The sequence below is a fragment of the Choloepus didactylus genome, chromosome 6 (genome assembly GCF_015220235.1).
Source record: "Choloepus didactylus isolate mChoDid1 chromosome 6, mChoDid1.pri, whole genome shotgun sequence".
NCBI classification, from domain to species: Eukaryota; Metazoa; Chordata; class Mammalia; order Pilosa; family Megalonychidae; genus Choloepus; species Choloepus didactylus.
In genome coordinates, this window is record NC_051312.1 from 63,742,272 (window position 1) to 63,764,474 (window position 22,203).

The window sequence follows — 22,203 nt, forward strand, 5'->3', positions numbered from 1 at the left end:
TATTTAAATAAATCTTTGGCAAACAAGACTAGTTTAATGTTGATCCTTTAATAAAAACAGCTATGTCTTCTGAGTTGTCAATGTTAAATACAAAACAAGCATACATTTTATTCTTCTTGGATATGCTCTTCCAAACTTTACTGATCAAATAAGCTAGCATTACATCTACTGTATGTTTAAGGTGATGAAACTATAAGTGTGTTTAACAAAATTGAGTTATTATTTTGGCAAACAATTTCAATATTAATTGTGTTTTGTAAGATGTCGGCTTGAAGACAGTTTCAAAGATCTTTTGGCAACTTGTATCTTAAATAGTCAAAACCATCTTGAAAAAGAAGAATGAAATTGGAAAAGTCACATTTCCCAATTTTAAAACTTATTACAGAGTCTGAGTGGAGCTAGCAAGTAGAACGGTTGTGTGATCGCGTCTGGGAGACCAGTAGCATTTGCAGCATGGCTGACCAACTGATGGAAGAGCAGATTGCAGAATTCAAAGAAGCTTTTTCACTATTTGACAAGGATGGTGATGGAACTACAACATCAAAGGAATTGGGAACTGTAATGAGGTCTCTTGGGCAGAATCCCACAGAAGCAGAGTTACAGAACATGATTGATGAAGTAGATGTTGATGGTAATGGTACAGTTGACTTTCCGGAATTTCTGACAATGATGGCAAAGAAAATGAAAGATACAGACAGTGAAGAAGAAATTAGAGAAGCATTCTGTCTGTTTGATAAAGATGGCAACAGCTACATTAGTGCAGCAGAGCTTCGCCATGTTATGACAAACCTTGGAGAGAAGTTAACAGATGAAGAGGTTGATGAAATGATCAGGGAAGCAGATATTGATGGTGATGGTCAAGTAAATTATGAAGAGTTTGTACAAATGATGACAGCAAAGTGAAGACATTGTACAGAATGTGTTAAATTTCTTGTACAAAGCTGTTTATTTGCCTTTTCTTTATTTGTAACTTATCTGTAAAAGGTTTCCTCCTACTGTCAAAAGAATATGCATGCATAGTAATTAGGATTTCATTCCTCCATGTTTTCTTCCCTCATCTTACAGTCATTGTCTTGAAAGCTTATTTTAGAAAATTGATCAAGTAACATGTTGCATATGGCTTACTCTGGATATATCTAAGCCCTTCTGCACATCTTGGAGTTGCCCAAATGAGGGAACATCTGGGTTATGCCTTTTTTTAAAGTAGTTTTCTTTAGGAACTGTCAGCATGTTGTTGTTGAAGTGTGGAGTTGTAATTCTGCATGGACTATGGACAGTCAACAATATATACTTAAAGTTGCACTATTGCAAAACAGGTGTATTATCTAGGTACTTGTACACTATTTTTTTGTACTGCTGGTCCTGTACCAAAAACATTTTATTTTATTTTTACTTGCTTTTTAAACTTTGTTTAGCCACTTAAAGAAAATCTGTTTATGGCACGATTTGCCTCAAATCCATTCCAAGTTGTATATTTGTTTTCCAAAAAAAAAAAAAAAAAAAAAAATTACAATTAAAAAAACTTATTACAAAGCTATGGTAATTAAAACAGCATGGTATTGGCACAAGGGCAGAAATATAGACCAATGGAATGGAATTTAGAGTTCATAAAATAAACCCTCATGCCCGTGGCCAATGGCTTTTGACAAGTGTGCTAAGTCCACATCTCGACCTTAATAAAGTCAAGATGCTTCACTGATAGGCCTGTGGGGATTGTTCCTTATTTTTAACTCTCTATTTTTCTCCTTAGTTCTAGCATCCAGGGTGATGCGGAAGAGGAAGGCAGCAGGGCTCAAAACTGAAGACACATTCAGTCTCAGGTTCATCCACGTTCCGACCCTGCATATAGTAGGCGTTCAATAAATATATGTTGAATAAACAAATGATCATTTCAGAAAGGAGACCTCAGAGTCGGGTCTCTTTACAGGCCATGGTGCGTGACCAGACCCACCTAGCGACAAACACCGGGTTCTCTCCCTCCCCGCGGTCCTCCTTGCCGCCCGCAGCGCGCACCACATTACCAGAAGACCAGGAGCAGCCACACGAAGCTGAACCACGCGTGAGCCATCGGCCCTCGCCCAAGGCCGCAGCCCCGTCCAGGGGAGTGGCGGGCTCGCCCGAGCCACCATCCGCCAAGGAAGTCTACAAGTTTATCTTTGGTGGGATGGAGCCGGCAGATCCGAAGAATGGACGGGTGAAGGACCTAACTAACGGCTCATTTGCTCGTCCCGGCTCCTTGGACCCTCCCAGCTACTCTGCGGAGTCTTTTGGTTACGCCTGTTTACGCCTTGGCGCGAGTGACTTAGAGGGCGCACTTCCGGCGAGGCGCGCGCGGGAGGCTGGTGCGGCAGGAGGCGGCTGCGCGGTGAGCCGGGACTCGCGGCCTCTGCCTGGCGAGGAAGGGCATTCGTGGGCCCCGGGCTTAGCAGGAGTAGCACAGCCGCCCGGGTCAGCCTCTGGGTTACCTTTATAAACTGAGGCGGGGATCCGATTTGTCAGGGGAGGTGCTGTAATGAGGATCGACTAAGGATGGTGACCAAGATTAAAGAATACCACAGTGCGACACTCTGCCCAGGGGTGACAGCTCTTACCATCCCTGTGATAAAATTATTACATTGCTTGGACCGAAAGCTAAGTAAATTCCAGGACGCTTCAGTTGAACATCTGCTTATAGGGGACCTTTAATTTCCCTTCCCCTTACTGCCAGGAAGTGGTTTGTAATGTTGTCAAGCAAATCCTAATATACTCATTCAGTGATCATTGTGGTTTAACACCTCCGGAACAGTTTTTTACATCAATTTTAACTGCAAAGCTCAGGTGGCATTGCTATTATTTATAGATTGTTATAAATGTACACACCCTTTTCTCCAGCAACTTGCATTCATTTCAGTTATGTCATTTGATCCTACTTAATGTTTTTTTTTTTATTACATCATTGAAAAGGATGTAATGTACAGAAAAGCACAGACAGACCACGACTCAAATGCCAGCTGTGCCATCTGCCACTTGTAACAGAGTGGGCAAGTTACCTCACAACCCTAGCCTCAGTTTCCACTTCTCTAAAATTGAGATAGAAAAACCTTGCAGTATTTTTTAAGGATTACAGAATCAATGCCCCAGCTGGGTGTGGAATACTTCTTCAGTAAAGAGTAGCCTTATTAGTACAGTGAATTTAGAATTAGCAGTACTGCCACTAACTAAGCAAGTATTTACACACTCGTTTATCTGCAGGAGAACGAACAGCACACACCGTGGAAAGAGCAGAGGACTGAGGGGATGGGTGCCCACACTCACCCCAACTGGCTGAGGGGCCTTCAGAAGGTGACGGTCTTCTGAACAACAGTTGTAACAGGTAGAGAGAGATCTGTCAGATTAGGTCCAGCTAAAGAGTTTTAAAATTTTAAATTATACCGCCTCTTAACTACTACCTCCTCTGGGAGGCTTGCATGAGAATAAGTATTCTTCCATCATTACTGACATCATTAAATGCCACCCCCAATGGCAGTATATGATGAATTCCTATACTTCCCAGAATAGTGATTCTCAAAGTTATGGCACATACACATCACCTGTAGAAAATTGGAGAAATTACCAAAAAAAGGAAAAAGGGTAAAATTGGCAATTTTCACCACTTATATTTTGTTGGCATTTAAGGATAAAACCTTCCTTGCAGGGTCTCAGACTTTTCATGCCCTTTACTGCTGCATAGCACTGACAGTGACACTCAAAATGCTGGTTAACACTGAGGTCATTTAAATAAGCCACATAATTATAATTTGCTTTTGGAATGTCATGTACAATTTTGGAACCATATTTACACAGATGAAAACATCCAACAAGAAATCAAAATAGTGAAAAAGAGACATATGGACATAATACAAGGACAGTATGGCAGGGACCACTACTTGTCAACCAATATCTATTTTCCCCTTCTTCCTTAATAAAACCCCCATTTTTTTTCTTGGGCACAGGGCTCTCCAAAATAAAAGACAACATTTCCTAGCTTCTCTTGCAACTAGATGTGTGCATACGACCAAATTCTGACAAAAGGAATATAAATGGAAATGTTTTGTGTGACTTCTGGAAAATGCCATTAAAGGGAGGGATGTGCCCTTCTTTTTACCTCTGCCTTCTTCCCACTGGTTGGAATGTAGATATGGTAGCTAGAGCTTGAACAGAATTCTTGAACCGTAATGTAGAAACCACACATTAAGGATGACGATGCAGCTGACAAAAGAGGGATGCTAGATCCTGATGATTTTGTGAAGCTTCAACACCAGCCTCTGAAGTTCAACCTCTGAACTTGTCATTTAAGCCACTTTATGGTCTTCACATTTTCAGCAGAACCTAAATCTAATCACTACAAGTGATTAAAGGAACTGAGCCAATTTTGCTTGTAGTGGACGGGGGGTTTAAGACATGGTGCTAGTCTTTAAATCTTTGAAGAGCTAATATCTAAGAATGTTAGAAAACATGAAATGTGATGTTTTGGAAGGTAGAAGTAAGGTTCCCATGTGGAAATTATAGAGAGATGGGTTTTGACTAAGCATAAGAAAAGCTTTTCTAACAAAAGAATGGGCCATCTCAAGTAATCCCACAGCAACCATTTATTGAACAATTACCCTGTGCCAGTCACAGTGTAGGTGGAAGAGGTAATTTGGTGAATAGGGCCCAGAACTTAGCATTCAAAATGCTCACAGTCTAGCCCAGTGCTGCTCAAATCAGCTGTGATGAAGGACCCCTTAAAATTTTGTTTTCCAATCCATTGAGGACCAATTTTTATAAAATATAATAAAAATGAACTCTTGGAAAAGTGAAATACAAGACATACAAATATAAGCCCACAATCTTTTTTATTAGATTCAAAGCATAAAACTACTGTTAAATTGCTATTAAAGTTTACAAATACATAAGTAATCTCCATCTCTGAGTTGACTTCCTCACTGATGGGTAACAACGATTTTTAGACCAGGACAAGTGTACTGGTTTAGACAAACCCAAATTGAGGGTCTATCTATAAAATGATTGGCCTGTACTCTTCAGTACATGTCATTCATGTACAGTCAGTGTTATGAATGACAAAGAGAAAGGCTGAATTGCTATTCCAGATTAAAGGAAAGGAAAGAGACATGGCATCTAAGTGCAAAGCATGATCTTGGATTAAAATCGCATGTCAGGCTCCCTGCTATGTGGGACCTGACTCCCAGGGGTGTAAATCTCCCTGGCAACGCGGGATATGACTCCCAAAGATGAATCTGGACCCGGCATCATGGGATTGAGAACATCTTCTTGACAGAAAGGGGGAAGCAAAATGAAACAAAGTAAAGTTTCAATGGCTAAGGGATTCCAAATGGAGTCGAGAGGTCACTCTTGTGGGCATTCTTACACACTATATAGATAACCCTTTTTAGGTTTTAATATATTGGAATAGCTAGAAGTAAATACCTGAAACCACCAAACTCCAACCCAGTAGCCTTGACTCTTGAAGACGATTGTATAACAATGTAGCTTACAAGGGGTAACAGTGTGATTGTGAAAACCTTGTGGATCATACTTCCTTTATCAAGTGTATGAATGGATGAGTAGAAAAATGGAGACAAAATAAATGAAATTAGGGTGGGGGGGGTGATGATTTGGGTGTTCTTTTTTATTTTTATTTTTTATTCTTAGTTTTACCTTTTCTAGTATAAGGAAAATGTTCAAAAAATAGATTGGGGTGATGAATGCACAACTATATAATGGTACTGTGAACAACTGATTGTACACCATGGATGATTTGTGATATGTAAATATATCTTAAAACTGAATTTAAAAAGAGAAATTTAAAAAGTCATGGGGACATAGTGATTTTATATATCACTGGTGATAAAAATGGAAGAGAGAGAGGATTCTGGGATGATGGAAGCATAGAGAGAAGTGGAAGACTTACTCTCCCCCAGAACAATTCATAAATGAACAAAAAACCAGTAAATAACCTGGAATAACAGCAGGAGACAAACGTGACCATCCACTCATCATACACCAACCTGAATTGGGAGGAATGCCCGAGATCACAGCATAAAATCTGTAAGTAAAACTGCAGACCAGCGCTAAAAGCTGAGAGCCTAGAGCTGAGAGCCCCTCCCTCATGGAAGCCGCACCGTGCACTCTCTCAGCCCAGCTCCAAGTGAGGTTTTAATATTAACTGCTCAATACAGACAGTGAATCCTCAACAAGCAGACAGAGGCTTTTGGGGACAACTGACCTTGGGAGAGTCGGGGGACATATCTGTCTCAGGATAGGGAGCCCAGAGGATCAGGTGCTATCTCTGGCTGACGGGTGAACCTGGGAGTTTTTCTGTCCCTCGCTCTCTCTCTGTGGAGAAGACCTCAGCTGTTCTCAGCCCACAAGGCATTGCAGTAAAGACAGCCTCAGACATTCTGCATTCTGAAACGATCTGAGAGCGCTCCACGGCACGGCACAGCGGCCCAGGGCTTCCTTTGAGGGATGGCGTGCACTGGTGATGTAGCACGGCATTCCCTCGGCTGAGCTCCTGGAGGATCACGGCTGGGAGGGGGGACTCGCTCAGAGAACCCAGGGACGCTACGCCAAGTCCAGTGGTTTGTGGAGCAGCGAGAGAGAGGGTCTGGGACTGAACTGAAATGAAGGCTTAGACTCTTGCGGTGGCCTTGAATCTCCTGGAATCTGGGGGATTTGAACATTAGAACTGCCCTTCCTCCCTGGCCACCCATACACACGCCCCACATTCAAGCGGACGGCTCCAGCAACACACCCAAACTGAGTTCTCCAACTGAACCCACAAGAATCATTTCCCCACACACCGCGGGAACAAGGTTGAGAACTGACTTGAGAGATATAGGTGACTCACAGACGCCATCTGCTGGTTAGTTAGAGCAAGTGTACGTCACCAAACTGTGTCTCTGAAAAATTAGATCAATATCCTTTTTTTTGGTACAACTTGAAAGAACCCTATCAAGCAAAACAAATGCCAAGAGGCCAAAAACAACAGAAAATCTTAATGCATATGATAAAACCAGACGATATGGAGAATCCAACTCCAAACACACAAATCAAGATTTCGGCAGAAACATTGTACCTCCCACAATTAATCAAAGAACTACAATTGAGGAACAAAAACATGGCAAAGGACTTAAAGGACATCAAGAAGACTATGGCCCAAAATATAAGTGACATAAAGAAGACCCTAGAAGAGCATAAAGAAGACATAGCAAGAGTAAATAAAAAAATAGAAGATCTTATGGAAATAAAAGAAACTGTTGGCCAAATTAAAAAGACTCTGGATATTCACAATACAAGACTAGAGGAAGCTGGACAACATCTCAGTGTCCTAGAAGTCCACAGAACAGAAAATGAAAGAACAAAAGAAAGGATGGAGAAAAAAAATAAAAAAAATCGAAATGGATCTCAGGGATACGATAGATAAAATAAAACATCCAAATTTAAGACTCATTTGTGTCCCAGGAGGGGAAGAGAAGGGTAAAGGTCTAGAAAGAGTATTCAAAGAAATTTTGGGGGAAAACTTCCCCAACCTTCTACACAATATAAATACACAGAGCATAAATGCCCAGCGAACTCCAAATAGAATAAATCCAAACAAACCCACCCCAAGACATATTCTGATCAGACTCTCAAATACTGAAGAGAAGGAGCAAGTTCTGAAAGCAGCAAGAGAAAAGCAATTCACCACATACAAAGTAAACAACATAAGACTAAGTAGTGACTACTCAGCCGCCACCATGGAGGTGAGAAGGCAGTGGCATGACATATTTAAAATGCTGAGAGAGAACAATTTCCAACCAAGAATACTTTATCCAGCAAAACTCTCCTTCAAATTTGAGGGAGAGCTTAAACTTTACACAGACAAACAAATGCTGAGTGACTTTGCCAACAAAAGACCTGCCCTACTTCAGATTCTAAAGGGAGCCCTACCAACAGAGAGACAAAGAAAGGAGAAAGAGATATAGAGAATTTTAACAGACATATATCATATCTTACATCCCAAAACACCAGGACACTCATTTTTCTCTAGTGATCACAGATCTTTCTCCAGAAGGGACCATAAGCTGGGACATAAAACAAGTCTCAAGAAATTAAAAAAAAAAAAAAAAATTTGAATATACTCAAAGCACATTCTCCAACCACAATGGAATACAAATAGAAGTCAATAATTTTTGAACTGTAACTCCACTATTTACTTCCTACATGATAAAAAATACACAAACTCTAAGGACAAATCAGTGGTTTTGAACTCAATGCAGAATATGTAATTTTAGACAACTATATAAAGGTGGGGGAATGAACGAGTATAGAAACATAGTTTATGTGCCCTATTGAAGTGAAGGTGGTATCAAAGAAAAACAAGATTGACAGGGATTTAAGACGTTAATTTTAAGTCCCACAGTAAACACAAAGAAATTATCAGAGAACATAACCATAGAGATGAAAAGTAGAGTTTGGGTTAAGAGAAATGGGGGAAGGGGCAATGGGGAGTTAAGAAATGAGTGTAGGGTTACTGTTTGAGGTGAAGGGAAATTTCTAGTAATGGATGGTGGGAAAGAGCATTACAACATTCTAAATGTGATTAATCCCACTAAGGGAAGGCTAGGGAGGGGGTGGAATGGGAAGATTTAGGCTGTATATATGTTTCCACAATTGAAAAAAGAAAAAAAAAGACGGCCTAACTAGACAACAATTGAATGCTAAGGATGAACTTGGATGGGATTGAAGGATAGAGGACAGGGGGCTCAAAGGGACACAGTGGAGACATAAGGAAAAGGAAATATAGAATGTAAGCTCTGTATCATTGTTGAATCTCTTATACTTCTTAGCTGCACTTAATGGAATTACATAAAAGAATGTTCTTGTTCATGGGAAGTATATACGTGAATTATAGTGTATGTTCAAGGATGTAAGCAGCTAATTCTCATATGTTCAGAAGACAGAGCAATAGATGAGGGATGACAGGGAGGGAGGGAGGGAGAGAAAGAAATAGCGATGTGACAGCATGTTAAAGTTGGTGGATTGAGCTATTGGGGGAGGGGGATCAGGTTATGATGGAATTCTGTGTATGGGGCTAGTATTGTTTTTGTAACTATTCATGTAACTTTAAATTTATTTCAAAATAAAAAAAAATGGAAGAGAATAATCTAAATGAATTTGAATAAAATGAATTTGAACAATCCAAAATGGAGGATAATTAAAATTGTAATTTTTTTGGTGCACTCTTTATAACATTTACATTTGGAATCATGTTTCTCTTATTCTTGGTACTGACACTATTTAAACCAAAATAAAACCACCATGAAAGGGACATTTTCTCATTCATTGAAGAAATACCAATTGAATGCTTACTCTATGTAAGGACCATAAGAGGAGCTATGGGAGAAACAAAAACTTGTGGGATAATGCTCCTTATCCAATCCCTTCTCCTCCCCTTTCCACATCGAGAAAGGATTATTTCAACTCTCATGTTAATAGCACAATTATAAAAATGTTCTTTCATGAATTGTAACAAATGTACCATGCTAATGCAAGGTGTTAATAAAAGGTGTTATATGGAAACTCTATGTTTTATGCATGATTTTTCTGTAAACCTACAACTTCTCTAATAAAAAAACTATACACACACACACAAAATCTCGGGTCAGGAAAAAACGTTACTGAAAAGGATGAAATTTCAATTGGTGAAAATTTGACTATGGACCGTATATTAGATTAGTAGTATTGTTAACAATGATAAACTTCCTGAATTTGATAATTTGATAATTATTTTACAAGAGAATGTCCTTGTTCTCGGGAAAAGCTCCCTCACATATTTAGGGTAAAGGATCATGAGATGTCTGCAACTTAATTCTGAAATGTTTCCATATAATAAAAGAATCACATACATACATAATCATGCTTATACACAGAGAGAGAACAAACTCATTGTGGCAAAATGCTAACAATTGGTGAATCTAGGGAAATCTATTGTTTATAGGTTTGATTTCTTTTCCAAAATAACAATTAAAACCACACATGGATGCCCTTCTGCGCTCCCGGCATGTGCCTCAGTCCATCCTCGCGCTCACACTCACACTCACACTCACACACACTCACACGCCTTCCCCGCCCACGAGCCACCGCGGTCCCAGCCCCTCCCACACCCAGTTTCACTATATCCCCCAACTCGCGAAGGGAAACGAGAGACTAAGGCTGGACACCCGTCCGCCATGAAAGCAGGTGGATTGCAAATTGTGCAGAAACACCCAGATGCTGGAGACAACAGAAAGAGAAAAAGACAAGGATGACCAAGCCTGGGAAAGCCCGGGTCCACCTAAACTGACTGTACTCATCTTTGGTGTCGTTGCCCCGGGTGATAAAGACTACCAGGGGCGCGCAGGTGGCACATCATCGCCCCACACCTCCAGGGACGAGCACCCTTCCCGAGGACCCTGCACGTCCAGCAGCCTCACAAGTGCGACCCCAGGCCCTCAAGGCAGCACCTTGGGTACTCCCACATTTGATACTTACCAACAAAAAGAACTGGCATCTTCAAAATACGGCTCTGTTGGGAGAGCTAACGCAAGGCAAAGCATTCCTTCCTTTGCTTTAAATTTCCATATTTAATTCTAGAAACGGATCAAACTCCAAACCTTGCTTACATAGAGTCCTGGTTGGATGTCATGTAGGATCACATGTTCTCCCTCACCCCTGACCCCCTACAGTTTGATGGAGAAGTGCCATTATTAGAATTTCCCAAGACCTCAGTAAAATGACTGTTTTAAGTAAAGTTTAGCTTTAGTTCTATTTTGTTAATTGCCGTAAGTCCATACTTTTAATCTTAAAAACAATGCTGTTCAAATTTGGAAGAAAAGATTTAAGGTTAGAGATAAAGCTTAATCATTTCAAGCTTTTTAAAAATAGGACAATAGACTTATTGGAGAGGAAGACATAAGAGCATTAATTAAAATTCCAGGTGGGGAAAGCAGAACAGGAAATAGCTTTAAACAGGCCACAGCAGCACTGAATTTCTTCCCCAGGTGTGGCAAGGGTGACACCAAGCACTCACAAGAAAGGCTTATTCTCTCCCTCAGAAAGCACAAGAAAAGCACACAGCTTTGACAAGGCTCTTTTATTCTAGGAGTCATCTTGCTGAAAAGTCAAGATTGAGGCCATTTACTCAAAGGAAGTACTTCCCAAATGAGGTCTCTCTGTGTGAGTTCCTGAGTGTAAGATTGCCTTCCTATGCAAACGGCCTCTGTCTGGGAAATTGGGGACTGATATGTGGTTTTCTATAATTATCTTGAGAGCTGCCTTTGACTTCTTAAAATGGTCACTGACCAAAGTAAAGAGTAGATGTGTAGCTAATTCTGGAACATCTGAGCAAGAGATTGAAAGCATGTAAAGATCAGATAAAAACCTGCCTGGTTTATTCGGAAATCCCTTTTGTCTCCCTAGGGACATTAATTCTGTTAGCAGGTAAAAATTCCACATTCCATTTTAGCAAGGACAAAACTGTCAGTTGATCTGTGTCTAGTGTTCCTCATGTGCTGATTGTACAGTTGCATGTGGCCATGTTCATTTAGGCATGTCAGATTGTCTCATGCTATTCTGCATGTTTCCTGCCTGGGAGTGTCCTGGGCAGGTCCGGGGATGGCAGCTGTAGTGTTCTGCCAGAAAGGCTCAGGGATCCTTTACTCAAGTGTTGAGGCCTCCCGGAGCAGATGCTTGTGGCGGGGGCAGCCCTGACTGGCTTGCTTCACAGTTTTATTTGCTGCAGGTCAGCAGTGACTCTGAGAGCGTCCACACCATCAGCCTTTCTGATCCTATTATCAAATCCATGTCTGCCAACTGGTAAGAGTAGATGCAAATGTAGTCAGACCTGTCTCTCCTCAGCTTCCGTAAGAGAAGCACGGCGTTGCTTCATACTTTGAAGACAATGTTCGGTTTCTCATCTAGTTGACTAGTTCTAGAAGCCAGCATGTAACTGTGTCAAATCTCATGTTGTCAAAACTTGTATTTTTTAAGTCACTGAAATGTTGCTATAAACTGGTGCTAGCTTTTGGTGATCCAGACTTGACCTTGGTGCTCCTGGGGAACAGCCCAAGGAAGTAGCCTCCTCTGGTGAGATTTCTGATGCTGGCATTATGGGGAAGGACATCCTATGCTAGGACAGGCCCCACCTTCTGCAGTGAAATGAATAGGCATTCTCATGTTTTGCAGTCTTGCAATCAAAAGGAGTGCTGTGTTATTTCCAAAGGTGCAGTTGTCATGTACTTTCTACTCTTTCACACGGACTGTGGGCTTTCAACCATTGAATGCAAAATGTTTCCTTTAATGAGTTGATCAATTTTTAACTTCAAAAATAATGATATAACAAAGCTTCTACATTTCTTCTCAAACACACGTGCGCGCGCGTGTGCACGCGCGCGCGCGCACACACACACACACACACACACACACACAAAATGCAATGATGATCCTGGATTGGATCTTAGCTAAGAAAAAGGCGTGAGATAATTGGCAAAATTTGAATAAGGTCACAGATTAATAGAATTGTATGTATGTTGATTTCTTAATATTATCTGATAATAACCTTACTGTAGTTATATAAGATGTTAACATTTGGGGACGTTAGGTGCAGGGCATATGGAAATTTTCTGCACTACTTTTGCAAGTTCTTTGCATATCTCAAATTATTTCAAAATTGAAAGTTAAAAAAATTTAAACAGTCTAAAACTTCTAGACTTTTCCCTTGGACTCTAGATGCAAAAAAAAAAAAAAAAAAAAAAAACGTTTAGTCCGAGAATGACAGAGTTGAGGTCCTGATACCCAGTTCAGTATGCTCCATTATGCCATCATCATGGATTTTGCCAGTGTGGTGGCATTCTATTAAATGGCTCTTAAATTTAAGTGAAAATATCTCTATATATTACACAAATACTTGTGTTTGTGTGTGCGTGCACCTGTATGTGTGTCAGCTGTGAATCCTCTGAAGTGACCTCTGAATGCTTTTAGAACCTTCATGACATAGGTGGGGATTCCTTTCCAGTGTGGAGTCTCTAATATTAAAAATGTCTGATGAGTTTTTCCACACAATTTGCCAGTGGTTCCCAAACTTAGAGATCTTTTAAAAACTCCAAAGCCAAAGCCATACCTCAGACCAATTAAATCACAGTCTCTGGAGATGGGAACCCAGGCATGAGTATTTTTGCAGCTCTTAGGTTACTGCAATATGCAGACAAGCTATCACTGGAAGCAGAGGATGGATAACTGTTGTAGGAATGCTGCAGAGGGGTTCTTTCATGGGTAGATGGTATCCAGAACCCAAACTAACCCTAAAGCTCTGTGAGTCTATAACGTGGGTGTTTTGCAAACAATCCAATTTCAATATTATCAAATTTGTGTTCTTGCCCAAAGAATCAGAACAAACATAAGACATTTTCCTGATTTTTAATTAATACAATCAAAAATGAAACCATATAAACAATAACTAGAAAAATAATATTTTCCAACAAATATTGCACTGGAAGAATTTCTACAAGCCATATTCAAAAAACGGATTCAAATTAACAAAGATTGTATAAAGTCTCTTTGTCTTTCTGATTCTCTAACAAATTAAAATCCAATTATTTACTGGTAGTTTAAAAATATTCCAAATATCTAAATAAACCAAGAAGAATTAAAGCTAGTAGAATTTCTTTCCAATGTTCAAAATTAAAAGAACATTTTCAAATGTGGAAATATTAAACTTCCCTGCCTGGAGAACTCCTGATATTCTCGCAAGCCTTAGGGACTCCCAATTTATTAAGTCAAGCCCTCAATATTGGGGCTTGCCCTTATGAAACCTATTCCTGAAAAGGAGAAGCTAAGCCTCCTTATAAATATGCCTAAGAGTCACACCCAGAGAACCTCTTTCATGGCTCAGATGTGGCCTCTGTTTCAGTCAACTCTGTGAATAAACTTACTACCCTTCCCTCCTACATGGGATATGACTCCCAGAGGTGTAAATCTCCCTGGCAACATGGGATATGACTCCCAGGGATGAACCTGGTCCTGGTATCACAGGATTGAGAAAGCCTTCTTGACCAAAGGGGGGAAAGAATGAAACAAAATAAAGTTTCAGTGGCTAAGAGATTTTAAATAGAGTCTACAGGTCAGTCTGGAGGTTATTCTTATGCATTATATAGATATTCCTTTTTAGTTTCTAATGTATTAGAATAGTCTAGAAGGAAATATCTGAATCTGCTGAACTGTAATCCAGTAGACTTGATTCTTGATGATGACTGCATAACTATATAGCTTTTATTGTGTGACTGTGTGATTGTGAAAAGCTTGTGATTGACACTCCCTTTATCCAGTGTATGGGCAGATGAGGAATAATATAAAGACAAAAAAATATATAAATAATAGGGGGGTAGGGGGTATGGGATGTTTAGGGTTTTCTTTTTCTTTTTTTCTTTATTTTGGAGTAATGAAAATGTTCTAAAATTGATTGTGGTGATGAATGCACAACTATATGATGATACTGTGAGCCACTGATTATATACTTTGGATGGATTATATGGTGTGTGAATATATCTCAATAAAATTGCATTAAAAAAAGTCAGAAAGGAAAAAAAAACATATTCAGTCACAAATGTATAAAAGGTTACATTTTTAATTAAACATTTAAACAGAAAAATCTTCAAAATCTTCCGCCCAAATTAGTAATAACAAAATAAAATTAAAATAAAATAAAATAAAATAAAAGATCTTTAAAATCCTGATTTTGAAACAGGATATATGAACTATCATCATTTAATTGTTTAAAAAACTTAATAAATATTGATAAAATATGGATTGAGCAGCACTGGATTCCTTCATAAATAGGATAAGCAATAATGAAAAAGAAACTGAATTACTAATGGTCTTCCATTCAGACCTATTTCAGGCACAAGCCTGCACATAAATACACATATATGCTTTCCAAAAATATAATCGTTCAATTGGAGGGTATAGAAATGGTACACAGACAGCATTTACCACACAGAGTTAAAGTTGCAAGGTCTTACAGCTTTCCTCTGTGCTAAAAGATCCCGGACTAACACCTATAGAGAAAGACCTTCACTGAAGAGAGCTTCCTCCACCTTGGCTTCAGCCTTCTCTTCCATTCTTAGGCCATGAAACTGGGTAAAGAAGCAAAGATAGATAGAACTATTGGGCTTATATCACAAAGTCACCAGAGCCATCACATAACAACAAAACAGTATTGATTTTCTAACAGTCCCGCAAAGTTTGAAAATATTTCAAAATAAAGTTATTTTAAAAAAGAGAAGAATGAACCAGCCACTCGGTATTAACTGGCTTGAAATAGTTGTTCTTAAAATATTTCTCCTCCGCTTTATCTTTTATATAAATCTTATCTACAACCCAGATTAACCCTGTTTTAACGAAGTCACCTCTAAGTTTTAATCACTAATACAACAGACTCCCTTAAAGAAAAGATGAGTAGCCTTGGGATTGTGAGGAAAGGGGAGACTTCATTTGAAAGGCTTGATAATTACCTCCATGAAGTTTGTGGCTGTGCTACTTGAAGATAGCTGACAACGGCACTACGCATCCTACATCTCTCAAAGCTTTCTACAATGTTGAAGGAGGATTATTAGAGATGCAGCCCAAGTCCCAGAAAGTCAATACAAAGTGGGAAAATGGGAGACTACATAGAGAGGAAAGACCTATATTAAACTTCAGATGGTCCAGGCAAACGTAATGAAGAAACAACGAACTACACTACTTCTCTTCTAATCAGAGATTGCTGAATTCAGATCCCTGGCTTTTATATATCAAACATTTTTTCCCTTTATTAACAACTGTAAAATGGAAAATGTCTGCTGGGATGCACAAGTTACCATGGATGGGACTCTATTTTTAAAACTATTATTACTTAAGGAGGGTATAAAATGCCAAAGAAATGAACAAGGGACATTCACTAGAGTGCTATGCTATAGCTATGCATTTGCTCCATATAGCTATGCATTTGACTGATGCACTTAGTCAAAGGAACCCTACCCACAAGTTAGAAATTTTCCTTTAGGGTTAGAAGCATTCTGCATAGTGCTCAGAAATCACTCTAGATGCCTGCTTATGTAACTGGCTCTAGAAAAGCTGACTTTGCTGCAAGGATGGTTTTCTTTTTCCTAAGGTCAACCTTGACTCTCAATGAAATATACTTATGAATATAAAAGAAAAAAATACACATCAAGGGAAATAAATGTATACAGGATTAGAAATAAGATTTAGTCAGAAAAGAAATTAAGAGAAATTCTAATATACATTAGTCAATGCTTTAGAAAAGTAGGAAGCACTAAAGAAAGACCATAGTAGTTTCAAATTGTTTTGTATGACAAAAATTTTTCAACATTACCATAAAAAATGTTTAAAACATTGAGGCAAGCAAGCATGTTTTAAAGATGGAAATAATCTATAAGACACCACTTCTCTACCAAGGAAATATTTAGAAAGTAGTAACAGCAAGAACAGAAAGGGTAAAAACCAAAAGTAAAGCAAACTCAAATCACTTTAACAACTGATGGGTAAAATATATAAAGCAACACAGTACAAAATTAATAGGGAAGGACATGGACTGTATAAGTGTTTCATATCCCTCACCCAAGGAATTTAAAGCAAGGGTAGGAATTTAATTAAAAGATACATATTCTTCTGATATCACTAAAAATGAACATTTAAAATGGACTAAAATTGAACAAAAATAACAAAATAACAAAAATCACATGTTAAGTACAATAATTCACGGTACCTGCAGTGAATTGTAGTTGTTTTTGTTTTTCTACAAAATACTATAAGCAGTATTTGTAAACTCTAAGTTCCTAAAATTAAGGTTTCATTGGCTCAGTTTGGTTTTGCTTCATGTCAAAACGACTGGCAGTGCTGGAAACTAGATATAAATTTTCACTTTGGTGTCTTCAGCACTTGCTGCTGCTGCTTATTCTAGCTCAGTTCTTGGATCCTCTAAGAAATGGTTACTAATTCTTGCTAACTACTTATTTTTAAGAAGAAAATTTAAAAGTGGGTAGGGAAAGTTTGGAATCCTGATGAGTTTCTGTAAAAGTCAAACAAAGAAAAGACATGATGGCCTTCAAATCTTACACCTTGAAAGCAAACCAACATTTAGGGGAAAATGAAGAGGTATGGATATAAATCTACCTATCAGCAAATTATAATTACAGTCTTCCAGTATCACCCACAAGAAATGAAAAAGTAAAGTTTGTATTTTACTTAATACACCTTTGTCTTCCAATTCCAACAAAGACGAATCCGACAAGTATTATATTGAGGCAGGCACTGGTACTTAAGGGTGAAGGTTGACTTCTCTGGCAGGTTCCTCAGGGGATAAAAATCTTGCATGGAAATGATGAAGCTCGTCATCTAACTCTGGCTCTTTTTCTTCTTTATTATACTGCACAGCTACAAAACAAAGATTAAAATTCATGCATAACCATAACTAGGCTTGTCAAAATTTCTCCCTAAGGAAAACAGATTTCTTACCCCCTCTATTATTGGCTCAGCTATCTTAAAAATCATATTATCAGAAAACATTACAATTTTTAAATATTTTTCCCTCATGTGAAAAATAGACTTGTATTTAGGCCTATGGTAATACATGGCTGTTCAATTAGCATGAAAAATAATGCTGTTGTTAGCACATTTTGGTTTTAAAAAATGTAGTCACATCCGAGGATTTTTTAAAGACTACTTGTAAATCACAATTTTTAGTGAGTGCTATTCTGCAATATAATCTTTTAAAAGCTAATTTTAATAACATATACCTAAATATAAAATAGCATTTTTATGTTTTATGAAAACTCATACATGAAACAAAATTCTAACTTACTAACACATGCGACTAAGCCAGCTAAACCAAAGACTTTAATATTAAAGAAGTATGAAGAAAAATGGTATAAACACAGAACCAACACTTTCTAACACAGCTGTAAAGACAATTATTAGCAATTTTCTCAGAAATAATATTCACTCACAAATGCCCAGTATTCATAAGAACTGGAATTCCTTAAGTCTATACATAATTTTAGACTAGTAGTTCTTTTTTGAATAATATAAATTACAATTTGTTAGTTAACTGTAAGGTATGTCTACATTAATAGCCATCCATTATCTACTCATACCAAAAAAGCAAATTCCAAGAAAGTGCTCTAAGTTCTCCTCCAATTACTCCTCCAATTTCTGATGTAATCCTAGTCCACTATCTATAAAAGTTCACCCTAGGAGAATTCCTGTCTTATCACAGTTTTCAGTCATAGATAGAAGTAAGTCATCAGCAAAAGGATGCTCCAGGCAATTTTTCTATTTTTTTTAACAACTTAAACCACAGAGATAGGAATTCTTCTCCATATCTAAAGAAATAGCACTATTACTATGTTTTGTGGTGTTTTTAAGCTCTATATAAGCAGAATATTTATAGATTGCTATACTTAATTTTAGGATCCATGATTTTTTTTAAAATCTGAAGTATGTTTGGAGGAGTATGCAATGAGTATTTAAAAATGTATAAAATAAGGTCTAAGAGTTTAAATAATTTTTAAGGTTAAGAGAAACAATGTAAAATTACAAGGTGTTATGGTGGATTGGTTCACTCAAGAGCTTTTAACATGCATTCCAACTACAGAGGTTGGAAAGCTAAACCCTATATTTCCCAACCTCCCGTGTAGCTAAGATTCCAGATATGACTGATAACATCAATCAGATGCACTCACTTTTACTCAGAACTGAGTTACATGGGAGAGAGGCAGGGCATGAGGTATCCATTTTTGCAGGCACAAAGCGTGGCAGAGGTGGTGTAGTTCTGGAGTTGGCAACTGTTCACACCTTCCTAATCCAGCAGGCAGCTTTCTGATCCAGTGGGTGGCTCCCTGATCCGGAAGGCAGTTTCTTGATTGTTCCAGAAGCAGCAGCAAATTTGGCAGCCCACTCTTGTGTTGTGGTTCCTAGAAGCTCAACCTAGGCTGTTTCTTCAGCCCTCCCAAATATTCTGTGAGCTATTACTACCCTTAGTAAGTCCTTTTCTGTTCAATAGCTAAAGAAGATTCCATTTCCTATAACCAAGAATATTGACCTACACAGAATTTGGTAGCTAGCAGTAGAGTGCAACAAATGAAATTCTTAAACATGGGGTTGGCTTAGTTGAGATAGGGATTTAGGCAGTGAGACCTAAAGCCATGAGACATTAAGGCATTAGACACAGTGATAGTAGAACTTCAGAATGCTAGCATGTGTTGGTTGTTTCTTGACTCTTTCGGCAAAGTCCTACAGGAGAGATGTGACTCAGCTAAGGATAACAAGTCTGCAGAGAAACAAGGGAATACAGTTTTGCTGAGGGAAGTACGTTCTGTCTACAATATAAATTGACAGAGTCCCAAATTTGAAGCCTGAAGAAATGAAAAGTTTTAAGATTCTGAGGAAGCAGCCTTAGCAGCTTCCTCAACTTTTTTCAAAAACCCTTCTTTAAGAATTGCCTGCCAGCTAATGGGAATCATCCTAGGGAAAAAGATCAGACAAAGAATGCTACCACACTATCCAAGCCTATAGTTTAGAACAGTCTCAAGTAGGTACCATTCATTAAAGACCCACAAGGATGGGGAGAGCACAGAGGCTGGCAAGTAAAAGATGAGGTTCTTCAGTGTTAAAACCTACATCTTGACAACCTTGTGGTTGCTCATGAAAATTAACAAATCAGAAACTTACTAAGATTTTTGAGAACCATTTTGCCAGAAACAGAACACAAAACCTGGTCTGCAACAGTCCATGACTATTAACTATCTAAAACAAACCCCACCCCCAAACACACTAACAGGAAGTAAACTACTAAAGCTGTACAAGCTCTAAGGAGGGCATACTCTCCAGTGCCCACTTAGATGTTTTCTTCAAAGCCAATGGACAATCAAAACCTCCTACAGGACAAAGCCAAGGGACCCTGAGGACATTAGGCAAGGGAGTTCCTCTCACAAAGTTGAATCAGGGGTTGCCTAATGGGTAAACCGAGGAATATATTCATGGAAAGAGCAAAGAGACCTTCCTATTTTTGTCAAGCAGTACTTTTTAACTGCTTTGGATCAATGATTGCTGTGTTTCACATTGTCCCATTTCCTAAAAGGTAGGTTTTAATGTAGTTATCCTGCACATATACCACCATTATGCATACGGTGCTTTGGGGGCAAACAACTTGCATTTTAGTTTAAGATGGCCATAACACGAGGAATCAATCCTAGCCTGTTGGAGGCAAGTATGCCCAGGTATCAGGGTCTTTGAGCTACATGCAATAATGGATCGGAATATGGAGGTTTCCCTTGGTAAGTAGCTGGTGCCCATAGCCCTCTTCTTTGCTGACCCGGGGTGACTGCATGGGTCCAAGCCCTCTCTCTGAGCTCCATCCTTGTGTCCTAAGCATAGCCAAGGTGCCTTCTAGCCATGGCTTTCTGTGGAGCACAGAGGCTTCCTCAAGAGTTTTCTATGTTTCAAAAGAATGTACATAGAGATTTACGCAGCCCACAAAGCTGACTTGATTGCAGCTGGGTTACAACTGAAAATTGCCAATTAGAAACTCCTTCTTCCCTTCTTCCTAACTTTTAGCTGATCACATTGCCATATGGGTTTCTCAGCTTCCCCTGCAGCTAGGTGTGGTCATGCGACTCAGTTCTGGTCAATGAAATGTAAGTTTGAGTGCTATGTAGCTCTAGAAAATTGCCTAAACAAAGCTGATCCAACTGGAGAAAGGCTTTTTTCTTGCCCTTCACCAGTGCTTCCAGCAGCAATCTTGGACAGTGAGGTATCTTGAGGATAAAAACCATCCACTGAGGACAGCAGAGCAGAAAGATAGGAATGTGGACACCACCTACTTCTAGATTTCTTTTATGTAAGAGAGAGAAATTTCTGTTTAGTTTAAGCCACTGTTATCTTCGGTTTTTCTGGTATATGTAGCTGAACTTTTCATCTTAAATGATAAAGTGTAAAGCAAAAGTATGACTGAAAAATTACCTGCAGTGGTAGCAAAAGCCATTCAGTTGAAGAACTTCTAGCCACCTAAGGTTGCTAAAAGTAGAGAAAAGTTACCAGGAAACACTGGGGAATACTATGGCCTTCTCAAGAAAGGAAATGTTAATAGCAAAGAGACTTTTTTTGAGAGAGAGAGGATGATAAGCACCCATAAAAGAGTATCTTTATGAGTAAGTGAGAGCAATTTATTTTAAAATAGGCAGAGCTTTCTCACTTAAATGATTACTGATAGTTTCATTAAATTATGGCATAAAGCCACTCAATTCAATCACTAAAAGGAGAGCAAAGGAAAAAGGAAGGCAGGTGAGAGCAGATATTGAGTTAGTTTTCTTCCTGGTTCTGGTAGACTTTGATCCTTAAATATCTGTGTCCAAGAAACGTGTTCCATTTTAACGGGTTCTTTATTCCAAATATGCTTTAAAATCTTTATTTAGCAGAGAAAAATGAAGGGAGGTAAAAAGATGAAATAGCTGTTGTATTAGCAATTTTCTTCCAGATTCTGGTGAACTTCGGACTTTAAATGTCTGTGTCAAAAAAAAATGCTCTCATTTTAAAAGTATCTTCCTTTAGTCTGAATGTTCTTTTATATATCGATATATTGAGCTTTGTTTTTGTTTTAAATATACCTGGCTAATTACAGATTATGATTTTAAAAAACATGTTTTCTGGTATGGTCAATATAATTTATCAGAAAGAATTATGAATAATGTTGAAATAAATCACTTCACCACAAATAGGGTTATCAAATTAGATAGCATTGGAAACATGCCAATGAATAATAATTTTAGAGATCTTTTCATTTTCTGCTTTACAAGTTGCTCTATTTCTAGAAATACTTAAAAAGTAACAAATCTTAGTTATTTGAAATAGTATTTGTAACAAATATGGATTTCAATTTACTTAACTGCTTATTTCCTTAAACAAATAAACAAAATCACATACGTGGCTGAAGTTTCAGTTCTCCAGCTGGCCCTGATGGAGGAATTCCTTGTTGTAATTTCTTTTGTTCCATCTGCTGCATGACCTAGTGAATGAAAAAAGAAAATATTAAAAGCAAGTATTACCTTAATAAGGAAAACTGTGTGAGGGGGTATATGTGAGGAATCCGTACTTTCTGCATAATTTTTCTGC

General features: G+C 38.4%; 2 protein-coding genes and 1 pseudogene across 3 annotated transcripts in view; 2 read left to right on the plus strand and 1 right to left on the minus strand.

Annotated features, from left to right (window-relative positions):
• Positions 1 to 450: 450 nt before the first annotated feature.
• Positions 451 to 903, plus strand: LOC119537994 (calmodulin-like). The gene has a single exon (XM_037840658.1). The coding sequence runs from the start codon at positions 454 to 456 to the stop codon at positions 901 to 903; it is 450 nt and encodes a 149-aa protein (XP_037696586.1). The 5' UTR covers positions 451 to 453.
• Positions 904 to 2,529: 1,626 nt separating this feature from the next.
• LOC119536957 lies at positions 2,530 to 10,752 on the plus strand (annotated as a pseudogene).
• Positions 10,753 to 21,454: 10,702 nt separating this feature from the next.
• Positions 21,455 to 22,203, minus strand: part of NUCB2 (nucleobindin 2) — a 49,621-nt gene continuing 48,872 nt past the window's right edge. Inside the window, exons 13-14 of one of the 2 annotated variants that reach the window (XM_037840099.1) lie at positions 22,015 to 22,096; positions 21,455 to 21,596 (exon numbers count right to left, since the gene is read on the minus strand). In XM_037840099.1, coding sequence (XP_037696027.1) covers positions 21,589 to 21,596; positions 22,015 to 22,096 — 90 coding nt within the window. In that variant the 3' untranslated portion in view covers positions 21,455 to 21,588. Of the gene's footprint in view, positions 21,597 to 22,006; positions 22,097 to 22,203 lie in introns of those variants that run through there. The other variant, XM_037840100.1, reaches the window with a different exon arrangement.